The sequence below is a fragment of the Rana temporaria genome, chromosome 4 (assembly GCF_905171775.1).
Source record: "Rana temporaria chromosome 4, aRanTem1.1, whole genome shotgun sequence".
Lineage (NCBI taxonomy): Eukaryota > Metazoa > Chordata > Amphibia > Anura > Ranidae > Rana > Rana temporaria.
The window spans coordinates 390,017,342-390,034,863 of NC_053492.1; the positions used below are offsets into that span (position 1 = coordinate 390,017,342).

General features: G+C 44.5%; 1 protein-coding gene across 1 annotated transcript in view; it reads right to left on the reverse strand.

Moving 5' to 3' along the window:
• Positions 1–17,522, reverse strand: part of LOC120937699 (binder of USO1 and GRH1 protein 1-like) — a 118,429-nt gene that overhangs the window by 41,245 nt on the left and 59,662 nt on the right. The window contains exons 2-4 of the mRNA XM_040351117.1: positions 9,189–9,307; positions 8,142–8,228; positions 1,831–2,349 (exon numbers count right to left, since the gene is read on the reverse strand). Coding sequence (XP_040207051.1) covers positions 1,831–2,349; positions 8,142–8,228; positions 9,189–9,209 — 627 coding nt within the window. The 5' untranslated portion in view covers positions 9,210–9,307. The remainder of the gene's footprint in view (positions 1–1,830; positions 2,350–8,141; positions 8,229–9,188; positions 9,308–17,522) is intronic.

Here is a 17,522-nt window from a genome sequence, read left to right on the forward strand (position 1 = left end):
TCTCTGCAACAGACTTTAGTGCAATGAAGTTGAATTGTTCAATGATCCTCTACCACAGGATTTTAGTATTCGGACATCCAGCCTTAGAGACTTTAAGCCGACCCGGCACACTGTAAAGTAACATAGGCTTTGGTGCATCCTCCAATAAAGTCACCAGGCCTTCCCTGAGATACCACCCTTCCACTTGGTCCTCTCCAGGACAGGTCCTCCCCTGGTTTCCTCCATTGAGTGGCTTCCTCCCTTAGGATGCACGCGCAGGATCACCTCCAAAGTGCAGGCCCCAGTCAGCACGACTGGGCCTGCATGGCAGGGATGCAGCCTCAGGCAATCGTGGCCCCGCGGCTGAAAATTGACCATCACATACCTCCAGCCAGGAGGGCCACGTGGCAAAAGAGCCCCAAAAAATTTCATCTGCCCCCTTAAGTATCTTTCCCCAGCATGACCAGTGGGGAGACCACTCCGGGGAAAAGCACCCAATACACTCTGGCCTGCTTGTATTCCAACATTGGCCTGGGGGTGGTAACACCACCTACAGGCAACAGTGGGAATTTCTTCAAACACAGCCGTACCCGGAACAGAGGCTGATTTCATTTTAATCAACAAAATCTGAGCTAACTACCAGCTCAGACATCACTAAATTTAAACATAGCGCCTGGTCATCAGGAGCAAGGCGCTACAAATCTATATCAAATCTTTAGAGGCACCCACAGAACACAAATGTTTTACCTTCATTAGAATGTAACCATATTGCTACGCTTAGAGGCGCCTCTCTTCTTTTATACTCTGCAGCTCCTGTTGAATTTTGCCTCTAATCCCTTTGTGGAGGCTTCCATTTGTGGATGGACATTTTATGGTTACACAACCAATAGATTGCTATAATCTTTTTATATGGACTATAAACTGAAGGACTTATGAATAAATGGTTGTGGAACAAATTATCTGAGTTTCCATTATTTCTTATGGGAAATTCGCTTTGATATAAGAGTGCTTTGGATTACAAGCATGTTTTCGGAACGAATTATGCTCGCAAATCCAATTACTGTATATAAAATCTGTGTGTATATGAAGTAAACAAAGATTCAGTAGTGTATCATTAGGGGTTGCAACAGCTGCACTGATGACAACCATTCACCTGTGAAGTTTCCAGTCTCGAAGAGCTGTTGTCAGACTCATAGTAATATCTTGGGATTGTGGTGTTACTAGTTACAGCTCTCCCTTGTTAGCCTTCTCCCTATCTGTGAGTAGATTTATTGCCCCTGTAAGAGCTTCTGGTCATCTTTGCCAGCACTCTAAAATAACCTTGTATGTCTAAAGCAGTCTTCTTGAAGCTGTAGAAAAATCCCATTCTTTCTTGAACTGAGGTTTGTACTTAGTCCTACAACAAAGCCACAGTTTAAAAAAGTCAGTATTAAGGCAACAGAGTAGTTGTATGCTGCAACACTAGCAGTTATGTTACAATATATTGTAACATAACTGGTAAACTGGTAAACCTCAATGTCCAGCTCATGCTTTTTGTGGTGGTGGAAGGGGTAAGAGACCTTAACATTTTTACCAAGGCCCTGAGAACTTCCACCCTAAAAAGGTCAAATAACATTGAAAATGGCTGTACGCTACTGAGGACAGCAGAGTTAGTTGGAGAATTCATGTATGTATTGTGAATGTTGACACTACCTTACCACAGCGAGAGTGGGGGGGGCTCCATCAAGAATTTGCTATGGAGCCCCATGATCTGTAATTACAGCTCAGGTTTTCAAGATCAGTTGTAAAGAAATGACTTCAAAGAAAGTATCTTTTTAAAAAGAAACAGCAAGTTTGATATATCCCTCTCACCTCTCCGTGGATTTCCTCGGTTTTCTGATTGACGTCTCCTCTCTTTTTAAGTTCGGCCTCTAATTCACTAATCCTTGACTGTAAAGCCTCCTTTTCTCTCTTGGATTGTAAAAGGATCTTGTCATATTCGCTTTTCATTCTCTTCTCGTTCTTGCATGACTGACATTCTGCAGTCTTGAGTATTTCAGGAGACAAGCGGTCGGAGGTTGTCTTGGGAGAAGAAACCTCCAGCCAAGTTTGCTTTTCCAGTCTGGAGTCTTTTGGTCCCTCAAATAAAAATGTAGGTGTGCTTGCCAAATTACTAATGTTGCATCCAAAATCTCTGGGATACTTGGATTTGTCTGGGAATGCTTTAGTTGGTTTGGGGGTTGATGCTCTTTCCACTTGAGGCAAATTGATTTTTTCCCCTCGAGCATCTTTGGAAAGATCAGAATTTGATGCATAATCCTTGAGTTTTTTATCCAATGGTTTTGAGTTAGAGATAAGACTGAGGTGAATTGGAGGGAAAGATGTCTGTAGCTGTAAGACAAATATTCATAAACTTACTATACACGGTATACAGTATGTATACTTTTACTTACAGTAAAGTCAAAAAGCAACAATAATAAAACAATAGTGAAAAAGATGATATTAGAGAACAAAGAAAACAATAATAAATGTTGCATATGCTGTACAGCTCCAAAGTTAGGGCTAAAGAGAAACGTGTGGTCCCTTTACCTCCTACAACTTATAACATATTAGGTGTGTTCAGCTTGGCATATTGGTACTGGTATTTTTGTGTGCAAGATGTCAGGACCTGGATCACATACTGGTGGCACTGTGGTTCCCAGAGCTCAAGGGCATAGTTCTGGGGCCTCCAGCAGGTGTCTCCCAACAACTAACAGATCCCAGTAAATAGGCTCCACCTGATGCTGGCTGCTGGAAAGGTTTATAACCCCTCCCTTGATTTGCAGCAGTGCTTGAGTCAATTGGCTGTTAGCGGTATATCAGCTCACTGAATATCCTGATCCCTGCCTTATCCTGTATCTTGCATCTAGGGTCAAGGGTTAGATGGTTTTAATTTATTTGTTAAAATTAAAGTAAGGTTATTATGTTTTTAGGTAAGTTTTAGTTGTTGGCTAAATGGAAACCATTTTGGTTTTGGCTCAATGTTATTTTACATTATTTATGTCTTAAACACATGTTTATATCTGTAGCGGGGTCATCCTGTCAGCGTTCAATGACAGGCCATCCCCGCTGGAACTTTATCCTAGCGTGTAAATATGTAAGATACCTTTGGAAAGTGATGTATTGTGGGACAACAAGTAGCAGGAGATATGGACTCCATTGACTCTTAGGAGAATCAGACTACACTCCCCACAATGCCCTGCATCACTTGAACATGTGACACCTCCGCACAGACTTATGGGGGAGGTTACTTAAGGAAAGGGAGGGGTGGTTTTCTCTCTCTCTCTCGGAACCTGCATTCTTCTCCTCTGTGGAGCTGCTGGCACAACACAGCCGTGCTGTTAGGCCAGAAGCCTGGGCCTAAACCCACCGAGAGACCAGCCATCCAGAAGGAAACAAGACTCCAATAGCCAGATAGTGTGTCCGGAGATCGAAGAGGCAGCCCAGCTGACAACTGAAACTCGTCCAGGATCCTTGTGCTGCGGAGCCGTGTTCTATCAACGCGCCTTCTGAGGAGAATTCAGGTGGATCGGCCTGTCGGGTGAGAGAGCGCATGCTCGACTTCTAACTCCCCTTTCAGACAAACACTTAAGTGCCACCTCACAGGCCGGAGACACATGTTGGCCTCCTGTTGAGACTTGTAGGCCTTATTAACTGTTAAGAGTTTCATAGAAGTGACTGACGCTGACGAGCGATCAGTTCACCAACATTAGCTGTTCCAGATACTTTGTTTGTGGTTTCATTCTTCAATTGCCATATTGTGGATTATAACTTTGATGTGCACCACCCGGCCACAACGTGAGCTCTAATTGTTTATGGGTCTGCCCGCTAGAGGGCGCTCGTGAGCATAGACTGCCTACTTCAGTTAAATGAATGGTACCATTCTTTAGTTTAGGTCTTTACCTGTTCATACCAATCGCTGATTCCAGTAAGGGCCCTTACTGAATCACAGTGAGTGATTACCTGCCAGTTGTTTGCTTATGAAGTGATTTAAATATATTAACTTTGTAGAGCGTATTTTTCTAGCCTGGAGGGACCATCCAAAGAGAACAGGTAATACTATTGCCATATGGTTACTGCATGTTGGGTGCCTGCTATTGTGACCCCTCTTCCCAATTCAAACTCTGCTGGCTGACAGGAAGGGAAATTCCTATAACTGATTCAGTTGTGTGTGTAAGCTTTAACTTAAATACTGAGTTTAGAAAAAAATAATAATAATAATAATAATAATGTGTACTGTTTCATATTCACCTGACCATAAAAGTCTTGACCTTAATAAATATATACATATACTGTATACATTAGATATATATATATATATATATATATATATATATATATATATATATATATATATATATATATATATATATATATATTTATTTATTATAGTATGTATACTGTATACATATACTGAAATTGATTGCATAGAGTAAGGAATGGTCAGAGGCTTCTGTTTTGTGTTTACAAAGGCCTATATTTAAGAAAAAAAAAACGGAATCTCGTGCTCGGAAAAAGAGAACTATAATGTATAAATAAAAGTTAGTGCACCCAAAAACACCTGAATACTGTACCAGGTATAAAACAAAAGAAAGATGCGCTGCTTCCTTGCAAAATGTTCAAACAAATATGTGCAAAGTGATATGATATAAACATCATGTGACGACACACCACTAATAATTCAAAGTGCACAATATTAAAAAAATAAAAACGGAATTACATAAAACAGTTTAAATCAAGAATTCATACAAATAAGTATAAAGGGTACATCAAGCATACAGTCCATGTATATGTGCTGAAAAGTGCCCAGTGCTTTCACTAAATATTGAAGTAACAAACGTGCTCCAAAAGTGCCCATGCAATAATTGCAGCTCCTTACCAGAACCGAACAATCTCAAATTATAGAGATCACTACCACCTGTGTGTAATCCCCAGAAACGGCACTCCCAAACAGGAATCCCCATATACGTCCAGGACCCAATGCTCAAAGACCAGACTGCATCTCCCAGGATAGGCATAAAAGAGGAAGTTTCATAGCACAACTCGTTTTAAAAAAACATTTATGACAAATAAAGTTCCACTTACATTTACTGAAGAAATATAAAAGTATAAATGTAGACAGCTAGTGAAACAAGCCTCATCCGCGGTCCCTTTTTTTGATATTTCTGGATATTTTTTTATATTGTTTGATATTTTAGTAAAGTTATGTTTTATTTTTAATCTTTACTTTTATTTTTAATATATTTTTTATTTGTAATATTTTTTATGTGTCATTTTCTATTTATTATATATTTAAATTGTTTTTGTGTAATATTTTCTTCTTCTTTTTTTTATACATTTGATGTATTAATGTATTAATATGTATTAATATGTATTCCAGAGCTAAGGCTATGTTTTAGCTACTGGAACTGAGTGTCTTATTTTTTGTAATCATTAGATGGAGCCAGAGAGACCAATACGGTTTATCAGCCTTTGAAATCTTAGCTGATTTACCCATTTTTTATATTATATAGATAAAGGATAAAAATGTGTGGAAATTTGTATGAGACTATAACAAGTAAAGCCTCCGACCCATATTCTCTCTAAAAATCCGCGGGCTGCGCTTAAGGCACTTACACTCCGCTGTCCCAACTTACAGGAGCAAGTGTTGTATTCCCCAAACACTTGCTCCGTAAGTTGGGACGGCGGAGTGTAAATGCCCCGGCGTAGCCTGGCGGATCTCCAAGGGGGCGGCTTGTATTCAAATTAAGCGCGCCCCCGATTCTAATGAACTGCGCATGCGCCGGGCTTCAAAAAGCCCAGTGCACATGCTCCAGTTCTCGGCGGAAAACGTCAATGACGCTGACGTGTGCGTCATTAACGTAAAGTCGTATTCAAGAACGACTTACGTAAACGACGTACCCGACGAAAAAACACAACGCGGACCCGACGCCATCCGTAACATGGCCTATGTGGGACTTGCGGAAACTTACCCCTCATATAGCAGGGGTAATTTTCCGCTTACGCAAACGACGTTAGCGACGGTTACGCGACGCAAACTCGTTCGGGAATCGGCGTAGAAGGCTCATTTGCATAAGCAAATGAGTCCTTCACGTAAATGCCATCTAGCGGCGGCCAGCGTCATTACATTTAAGATCCGCCAGTGTAAGTGACTTACAGATGGCGGATCTTAAGTGTATCTATGCGAAAATGATTCTAAGAATCAGTCGCATAGATACACTGGCCAAAAAAGGGAGTTACGATGGAGTATCCTGAGATACTCCATCGTAACTTCACTGAGAATATGGGCCTCCATCCCTAAATTGCAAAACTAACTAGGGGGGAGAACAGTGGGACTTTATATGAAGCATGCAAGCTAAATGGGTACAAAATTGTCTGGCCAGTAGCTAGTAGTAGTAAGAAAACTTCTATATACTGTAATGGTAAATTGTAAACAAGGAATAATTTTATATAAAAAAAATATATTTAATACATACATGTAATAATACAAGCATAATAGCATAATGAAATAGTAATATATGGTATTGCCAGACTCTTTGATCCATATGAATAACATAAATGTAGATCATATACAAAAGTACCAGCATAGAACAATGTACTATGCTGGTACTATTGTATATGTTCTACATTTTTGTTATTCATATGGATCAAAAGAGTCTGGCAATACCATATATTACTATTTTATTATGCTTGTATGTATTACATCACATGTATGGAATAAATACTTTATTTTTCCATAAAATTATTCCTTGTTTACATTTAAAGGGCTGGATTCATGTAGATCGGAGCATTGTTACGGCGGCGTAGCGTATCGTATTTACACTACGCCGCCTTAAGTCAGAGAGGCAAGTGCTGTATTCACAAAGCACTTGCCTCCTAACTTACGGCGGTGTAGCGTAAATGGGGCCGGCGTAAGCGCGCCTAATTCAAATGAGGATGAGGGGGGGCATGTTTTATGTAAATGATTGGTGACCCAACGTGATTGACGTTTTTTACGAACGGCGCATGCGCCGTCCGTGTACATATCCCAGTGTACATTGCTCCAAAGTACGCCGCAAGGACGTATTGGTTTCGACGTGAACGTAAATTACATCCAGCCCCATTCACGGACGACTTTTATTTATTTAAAATGCTTATTGAGAGCGCAGTCATTACCAGCAGGCCTCGATGCGCTCATAGAACCAACATATGAAAAAATACAGAACACATCTCTCAGACTTACGCAAACAACGTAAAATTTTCAAATTTCGACGCGGGAACGACGGCCATACTTAACATTGGCTACGCCATCTAGGGGGCAGCTTTATCTTTATGCGGCGTATCTCTTACGGAAACGGCGTATCTTTACTGCGACGGGCAAGCGTACGTTCGTGAATCGGCGTATCTAGTCATTTACATATTCTACGCCGAAATTAACGGAAGCGCCACCTAGCGGCCAGCGAAAAAATTGCACCCTAAGATACGACGGCGCAGGCCGTCGTATCTTAGCTAGGTTTAAGTGTATATCAGTTTGAGCATACACTTAAACTTACGACGGGCTTAGTTTGCGAGTTACGTCGGCGTATCTACTGATACACCGGCGTAACTCTTTGTGAATCCAGCCCAAAGTCTTTAGTTGACTAAAGTCTTTAGTTGACTGGCCACAATGCACAGGGAATTGTTAAATGAGAGGTCCCAATTCTATGAGCCCTCAGATTCTATTTACAGTCAGGGGGACTCACCGGCATTGTCCTAGCCAATTCCTCAATCGACAGTGTTCTCCATGACACCCACTTCCACTAAATGTCCTATCCAGTTACGCTGGATGTGCGGTAATACTGTAGCTTCAGCTACGTACAGTATACACAGGGGTTATAACCCTCCCTTGTGCTATCCAAAATGAAAAAAATATAACTTTTGGCTATAATTCTACTTTAAGCCCAACACTAAACCTAGTGCCTCATAGAAGACTGAATAATTGTAAATTGGAATATCTTCATATGCAACAAAGATCATCTCTGACCCTTCAGAACTCAGGAGCATGACTTACTAATGCTGCCATTTTGACCACCCAAAACCTGGTAATAAATAATGTTTACAGTTCCTATAAATATATTTTTACATAAACCAAACTACATTAGAATTCATAAAAAAAATAAGTTTACCTTAATTTTCCTTGTAGCTATATTTTCATCAGAAGACCCACTCCCTTTTCGCCTGTGATTCTTCTGGGAGGGGAACCCACCTGCTCTCTTAAAAGAAAACATTACATAACTAGAACACACAACCAATGACCATTTGTTCAATAAATATTAGGAAATTATTTATCTATGCCATTGAAAATAATAATGATGCAGAACTCTCTATGTGAAATAAAGTGGACTTGATCTTTGCCTAAAGCTAGCCCCAGCAACAGCTTATACTTGCCTTCTACTACTAATCCTTACTTATCTCCATTTTTCTCCCAGAGAAAAGAGAGGAAGCCCTATGTAAGCCCCAATACAATTTATGTCAGTGCTTACACAGGTCTCTTGCCACCAGTGGGGGCCGCTCCATGAGGGGTGCAAGGGTGCGGCCCACCCATCCATGAATCCGACCCCTAATCTACATGCGGGGCACAGGACGCATGGATTCCCATGGACAACCACTTGTGTGCCAATAGCGAATGAATATTCGCTATTGTCTTCCTCATTCTCCTCCCGGCCAATCAGGAAGCCCCTATTGGCCAGGGAGTCTTAGGACTCATCTTTGTCATCTGTGTCTCCTTGGGGGATTGGTGTTAGTTTGTGCCGCCCGCCCCCCAAAATTGTGAGCACCAGCCACCACTGCTTCCCACTCCAATGTGCTGCTGTCTGAGAGCCAATTAAAAAACACTGGGGCTGTCACATGAGAGAAAGGAGTGTAAGTAATATGCTCCCCTATAACCAGAAGTATTAGGTATGACACTTCACTCCTAACTGTGAAGAAAGCTGCAGGGGTGCCAAGGAAAGGTGAGTATAAGCTGGTGCAAGGGCGAACAATAAAGCAAACCTATTACTTTGCCCTGCATGGGTGAAGCCCATGTTCGCGTCAAGTGTAGTTTACGGTTGATTAAGGCATACCCTTGGAAAACATATATAAATGGATACTTATGACTACATAGATATTTAAGCAGTATTTGTTCGATATTCGCACCCATGAAAAAGTACATGTTTTTAGATATCATATAGTACCTGCTCAGTAATGTCTTGCATCAAGCTCACTGTCTTTCTGTTTTCAGTTATAATCTGTGATGGCAATCTGATTAATAGCCATGCTTCTTCAATTCACACTCAGATTTGCAATGTTTGCCCTAGAGAAGACACATAAACTTTAGGGTGATCCACACTTTCCCACAGTTGTATTTTATATAAAACAATTTACTTATGTTAAGTAACGTTGTATAGTCAAGAGATTGCAAAACATTGGGGGGCAGATTCACGTAGAGCCGCGTAAAATTGTGCGGGCGTAACGTATCTGATTTACGTTACACCTCCGCAACTTACACGGGCAAGTGCTGTATTCTCAAAGCACTTGCTTCGTAAGTTGAGCGGCGTAGCGTAAATCAGCCGGCGTAAGCCCGCCTAATTCAAATTTGGAGCAGGGGGGGCGTGTTTTATACAAACTACTGTGACCTGACGTGATTGACGTTTTTTCGGAACGGCGCATGCGCCGTCCGTGGAATTTCCCAGTGTGCATTGCTCCAAAGTACGCCGCAAGGACGTCATTGGTTTCGACGTGAACGTAAATGACGCCCAGCCCCATTTACGGACGACTTACTCAAACAACGTGACTTTTTCAAATTTCGACGCGGGAACGACGGCCATACTTAACATTGGCTGCGCCTCATATAGCAGGGGCAACTTTACGCCGGGAAAAGCCTAACGTAAACGACGTAACTTTACTGCCTCGGCTGCGTGTACATTTGGGAATTCACGTATCTAGCTAATTTGCATACTCGACGCGGAATTCTACGGAAGCGCCACCTAGCGGTCAAAAGAAAATGCAGTTTAGATCCGACGGCGTAAGAGAATTACGCCTGTCGGATCTAATGGATATCTATGCGTAACTGATTCTAAGAATCAGGCGCATAGATACGACGGCGCAACTCAGAGATACGACGGCGTATCTCCAGATACGCCATCGTATCTCGGTTGTGAATCTGGGCCTCTGACTCCTGAAACCAAGCTTTTTATACTTTTTATTGTCCTTCAATGAAAGTATGGGCTCACCCTACCTTCTAAAATGACCCCAATTCCACAGAATAAATACCTTCTGACAGCTGCTTACATCTTCCACGCAGTTTTGCCAACCTACCAGATTGAAATTTACTGGCACGACACTCAAAATTTACTGGCACGACACTCAAAATTTAGTGGCACCGCCAAGTTTTTACTGGCATTTTACAAAAGTTACAAAATTACATTTTTAGGTGCAAATGTCAGTATTTAGGCTACAAACAAGTACGCATGGCAAATAGCAACGTTATTTAAGGTAGATATTAGGGTAAACAAATATTTTTGTTATTTTCGACATAATTAGGGAAAATTATTTAGTCCAATCACCTCCTGCCTCCATCACCTGTCACCATTACCCCCTGCCTCCAATCGCCCCTACCACCAACACCCCCTGTCACCATTGCCCCCTGCCTCCAATCGCCCCCTACCACCAACACCCTCTCGCTGCCACCATCACTCTTTCTCTGCCACCATCACCCCCTCTGCCACCACCCCCCTCTCTCTGCCCCCATCCCCCTCTCTCTGCCCCCTTCCCCCTCTGCCACCACCCCCCGCCACTATCACACCCTGCCACCATCCCCCTCTACCTCCATCCCCCTCTGCCACCATAACCCCCTGCCTCCATCCCCCTCTGCCACCACCCCCCTCTGCCACCATCACGCCCTGCCGACAACCCCCTCTCTCTCTGCTACCATCCCCCTCTGCCACCAGCACCACCTGCCACCATCACACCCTGCCTCCATCCCCCTCTACCACCAATACCACCTGCTCCATCCCCCTCTGCCACATCAGGCACCATCACACCCTGCCACCACCCCCCTCTGCCACCAATACCACCTGCTCCATCCCCCCTGCCACCATCAGGCACCATCACACCCTGCCATCATCCCCCCTCTACCACCATCACCCCCTGCCACCATCCCCCTTTTCCACCATCCCCCTCTGCCCCCATCACACCCTGCCTCCATCCCCCTCTGCCACCATCACCCTCTGCCACCAATACCACCTGCTCCATCCCCCTCTGCCACCAATACCACCTGCTCTATCCCCCTCTGCCACCAATACCACCTGCTCCATCCCCTTCTGCCACCATCAGACACCATCACACATTGCCACCATCCCCCTCTGCCACCAATACCAGCTGCTCCATCCACCTCTGCCACCATCAGGCACCATCACACCCTGCCACCATCCTCCTCTGCCACCAATACCACCTGCTCCATCCCCCTCTTCCACCATCAGGCACCATCACACCCTACCACCATCCCCCGCTGCCACCAATACCACCTGCTTCATCCCCTCTGCCACCATCAGGCACCATCACACCCTGCCACCATCCCCCTCTGCCACCAATACCACCTGCTCCATCCCCCTCTGCCACCATCACCTGCTGTCACCGTCGACTGGGCTGTCACTCTGTCCCCGACTCCCTCTGATCCCTGTGGACGTGGAATCTTGATTGCAGGGCTTCTCCATTCCACCTCAGCGTGCTGCTCAGCCTGCAATTCCTGCTCCAGTGCTCCTGGTAGTGATTTTAAATGCTGGCGCGCCTGGTGGGATGTGCTAATACATCACTGGTGACTCGTCTCACCAGTAAAGCATGCCAGCGCGGCACAGCCCCTGTGAGATCCGCATTTACGGGCAGGGAAAAAAGTGCCAGTTTTTACGGTTGCCCTTAAAAATACAGGTGGTTGGCAACACTGCTTCCATGTATGTTCAGAGAACCCAAGTAACTCCAACACCCAATGGCTCTCTTATAAAGATACTGATCATTGCTTCCCAGTAAAACCTTCCCTGTACACCTTTCTATTGGCCACTGCTGGACAAAAGAAATTAAGTTTTAAGAATACATGATTTAAAACTAGCTAACTACATAGTTAATCTGGTTGCAAAAAGACTCAAGTCCATCCCGTTCAACCAACAAACTAGCTAGTAGTAAATACATATTTTGTCATGACATCATATGAGCCATGTTCTGGACTAGCATCCCTAGAATATAAGGATCACCGGACTCTATTATAGTCATAGTACAATATACTGCATATTTGTATGTATAATTATTTTTTTTAAATGTATTTAGTTCTAGCGAACAACTATACTATTTGATTGTGCAGACTGAGTGAGAGCAGCCTGGAGAAGTTCATTCCAGTTCACAAATGCTGTCATCCACACTTGCCCTTCTAACAATTGCAAGGGTTGCCAAATTACCAGTCCAGGCCTGTGTGAACCCTTTCCAACTGTACCTAAATATTCATTTAATTTGTCTCAGAAAAGATAGCTCTAAAACTCTGGAGTCCCTGTTTTTTGAGTTTATAGTGCAGAGAGGTGCTTGTCTAATTTGTGCTTCACAGTGGATGTCAGTGTTGGGAAGATTTTTCAAGAATATTCGTACAAATGAGCAGGACATTTTTTGTATTGCTAACATAAATGGTATAATCATCAACTGCCAATCATTTTTTTTTTTTGCAACACTAATAATGGAGGGTACCGCATTATGCTGTTTTACCCCTTTCCCAGCGAGTACATTCCTAATGTTTTGAACTGGGAATACAAAGCAGCCCTGACATATAAAAGCATGCCAGCCCACATTCGTTCACATGATTTAACACTGCTAGTGGCATTCCTGAATTGATGACAGCTCAATATGTGTCAGCGGACAAGTGCAGGATTGCTATAACAATATACACTGCTCAAAAAAAATCAAAGGAACACTTTGGAAATACATCAGATCTCAATGGGGAAAAATCTCATGCTGGAAATCTATACTGATATGGACTGGGTAATGTGTTAAGAACAAAAGGAGGCCACATCTTTTGATGGAAATTAACCACTTAAGACCCGGACCTTTAGGCAGCTAAAGGACCCGGACAGTTTTTGCGATTCGGCACTGCGTTGCTTTAATTGACAATTGCGCGGTCGTGCGACGTGGCTCCCAAACAAAATTGGCGTCCTTTTTTCCCCACAATTAGAGCTTTCTTTTGGTGGTATTTGATCACCTCTGCGGTTTTTATTTTTTGTGCTATAAACAAAAATAGAGCGACAATTTTGAAAAAAATTCAATATTTTTTACTTTTTGCTATAATAAATATCCCCCAAAAATCTATATAAAAAAAAAATCCTCAGTTTAGGCCGATACGTATTCTTCTACCTATTTTTGGTAAAAAAAAATCGCAATAAGCGTTTATCGGTTGGTTTGCGCAAAATTGATAGCATTTACAAAATAGGGGATAGTTTTATTGCATTTTTATTAATTATTTATTTTTTTACTACTAATGGCGGCAATCAGCAATTTTTTTCGTTACTGCGACATTATGGCGGACACTTCGGACAATTTTGACTAAGTTTTTGGACCATTGTCATTTTCACAGCAAAAAATGCATTTAGAATGCATTGTTTACTGTGAAAATGACCATTGCAGTTTGGGAGTTAACCACAGGGGGCGCTGAAGGGGTTATGTGTGACCTCATGTCTGTTTCTAACTGTCGGGGGGTGTGGCTGTAGGTGTGACATCATCGATTGTGTTTCCCTATAAAAGGCAACACACGATCGATCACAGCGCCACAGTGAAGAACGGGGAAGCTGTGTTTACACACAGCTCGCCCCGTTCTTCAGCTCCGGGGACCGATCGCGGGACTCCAGCGGCGATCAGGTCCGCAAGTCCCACGGCCGCGGTCACGAAGCGCGACCCCACGGCTGGGCTTAAAGGGCAACGTACGTTGATGAGCCCAGCCGTGCAATTCTGCCGACGTAAATCGGCGTGAAGGGGTCCTTAAGTGGTTAAAATGATCCACCTACAGAGGGCTGAATTTAAAGACACCCAAATATCAAAGTGCAAAAATAATGCAGCAGGCTAGTTCATTTTGCTGAAATTTCATTGCAGCAACTCAAAAATGGTACTCGGTAGTTTGTATGACCCCCAAGTGCTTGTATGCATGCCTGACAACGTCGGGGCATGCTCCTACTGAGACAACGGATGGTGTCCTGGAGAAGTTCCCAGGTCTGGACCAGGATATCACTGAGCTCCTGAACAGACTGAGGTGCAATCTGACGGGATGGACCGAAACATAATGGCCCAGATTCAGGTAGATTTGCCCATTACTTACACCTGAGCCGCTCAGCTGAATTTCTCTGCGCTGGAGCAATTTTGCCAAATTGCCACCTGATTCAGGAATCGTTTGTTCATTTAATTTGCTCCTGTTTAAGGCAAAGCTGAGGGCGCAAGGCCGTGCAAGTCAAAGTGGGTGTGCCCCTATGTAAATGAGGAATTTTTGGCTCAGCCGAGGTTTGCGCCGGGCGCGCGCATGCGCAGTTAGAGCGCTGCCGTCTGCGCATGCGTCAAACTGCGCCTAGCATAATTTCAGGGCAAATCCTGCTCAGCTGCTTGCACTGAGCAAATAAATAGGAGCAGACTTGCGCAGGTTCTTTGCTGAATTTCATCCTGCTTTTTCCTACCCCCCCTGAGCAAGGAAATTCAGCCCTTTTGCAAGACATGGCACCTCCCAAAGGGACCAAAAAAAGGAAGGCCAACTTTGTGGCTGCAGAGATGGACATCCTGATTGCTGCACTCCAGCAGCATAAGGAAGTCCTATATGGTGCCCAGCGGGCAAACACCACCATTGCCCAAAGGAGGGCTATATATGAAGCCATTGCCCTGGACATCAATGCCCTGGGTAATGAAGTGCGTACCTGGGATGACATCCAGAAGAAATTAAATGATATGAGGCGCAGGGTCCGGGATAAACTGGCCCTTATCAGGAAGCATACCGGTGGCACGGGAGGTGGGCCGCGATGTATGATCCGGCTCAATCAGGAGGAGCAGCTTATTGCACAAACGTTCGTGCAGGAGCAGGTGGAGGGACTTGAAGGGTACGACTCCACTGTTGGGAACTTGGGGACTGGTAAGTTTTTTTCTTTCATATCTGCTGTGCATCATGGGAGGGGGTACAAGTGAACATATTTGTGGGTAGAAGTGAAGATGTAAGTATTATTTTTCTTTCATATCTGCTGTGCATCATGGGAGGGGGTACAAGTGAACATATTTGTGGGTAGAAGTGAAGATGTAAGTATTATTTTTCTTTCATATCTGCTGTGCATCATGGGAGGGGGTACAAGTGAACATATTTGTGGGTAGAAGTGAAGATGTAAGTATTATTTTTCTTTCATATCTGCTGTGCATCATGGGAGGGGGTACAAGTGAACATATTTGTGGGTAGAAGTGAAGATGTAAGTATTATTTTTCTTTCATATCTGCTGTGCATCATGGGAGGGGGTACAAGTGAACATATTTGTGGGTAGAAGTGAAGATGTAAGTATTATTTTTCTTTCATATCTGCTGTGCATCATGGGAGGGGGTACAAGTGAACATATTTGTGGGTAGAAGTGAAGATGTAAGTATTATTTTTCTTTCATATCTGCTGTGCATCATGGGAGGGGGTACAAGTGAACATGTGAGAAGTGTGTTGCACCAGCAAAATATTTCGTTTTGGTGTCATCCACAGGTGGTGATGAGGAAGAAGAAGCTGGGGCATCTTCGACTGCGGCTCGACCCAGCCCATCCAGACCAGAGCCAGGGGTCCAGTCAGGCCCCATGGACATTCTGGCTATGCTTGTCCAGGAGGAGATCATACCGGGGACAAGTATGGAGGAACAAGTGGTATTGGAGGAGGATTCCTTTTTCCTCATCCAGGAGGACTCTGGCTCCCTCCAGGAGGATACCACCATCCCTGTGCAACCCACCACCCCCCCCGCCCAGCACGTCATCCCCCTCCAGGGCAAGCCCCTCCAGGGCAAGCCCCTCCCTTGTGGACCCCTCCCCTTCTCCCTCTGTCCCTGGCCGAGCCTCTCCTCCCAGGAAGGCTCTGTCCAAAACGAGGCATATACCCTCCAGCCTCCGTGACGGTCTGCTGGAGGAGCAGGCCCTGCAGACCCGCCATATAGGGGCCATGGTGGGAGAGGTGCGTCGTCTGGCGGACAGCATGGCATCCACCTCCACCTCTATGCAGCATGCCCTCACCCTGCATGAGGACCGGGACAAACATGTGGCACAGAGCCTGGGGGAAATTAGTGGCAACTCTAAGGCCATAGTCACCTGCTTGGTGGCTCTGGAGACCACACCAGCTTTGTTAAGCAGGATGACAGCTGCGGTGGAGGCCAATACCGCTGCTGTGCAGGCCAACACCGCTGCAGTGCAGGAGGAGGCGAGAGTTACCCGCCGGCATCAGCGGGATACCACCACCCGCCAAATGCGGATGTTGGCCCAGACCAACACCATCCTTGCCCGCCTGGCCAACGCCATGGAGGGCATGCAGCCACCACCTGCAAGGAGTGTGGAAGTAGGGGTTGATGCTCCTCCCCCCCCTCCTCCCCCCCTCCATCCCCACCCCATGCCTCCTCCGCACCACGGAGATTGAGGAGCCGGAGCCGGGGCACCCTTGGCCCAAAGAAAAAAACAAAAAAATAATTTAATGTCTACATTTTTTTTTTCAACACAATATGATTTTTTTATTATTTTTCTATATGCTCAGGGTATGAGATTTTTTTTCTTTTATATGCTCAGGATATGAGTTTTTATATTTATTTGTAGTCCCTACACACGGTGAGGAGTGTATACTACAGTGTGACTGGTGTGTGAATGGGGGGGGGGTGGCACTCCTGCTGGAAAAGGGGTGTCACCCTCTGCCATGTGAAAGGTGTATGAATGGACAGCAACATAATTGGAGCCTTGACGCGGCGTTGCTGCTCCCTAATACCATGGGGTATTGTTGGGTCTAATCCAATTTGGGGTGCATGTGTCGGGTGTGTGCTAGGGACTACAGTGGTGTACATACATGCATTATACTTGTGACAAGATCAGGGTGTGTTTAATGTGCAAAGAGACGTTCCACAAGACCATTCCGGATCTTCTGAGGAAAGAGCAATCCGGTAGTGTTTATTGGGGGGGGGGGTTGCGTGGTTCGGGGGTAAGGTCATTGCGTAGCTCAATGTGCATGCCCCTTCTTTGAGCTAAATTGTGGAGAATACTACATGCCCCTACGATTTGGCATACAAAGTTGGGTGAATACAATAGGGTCCCCCCTGATTTATCCAGACATCTGAATCGAGATTTAAGGATGCCAAATGTGCGCTCCACCACCGCACGGGTACGTGCATGGGCTTCGTTATATCTTTCCTCTCCTGGTGTTTGAGGGTTACGAAATGGGGTCATCATGTGAGGACCCAGGGCATATGCAGAGTCACCTGGAAGGAAAAAGACAGGAGGATGTTAGTCGTGCATGTGCCCCTTGTGATGTG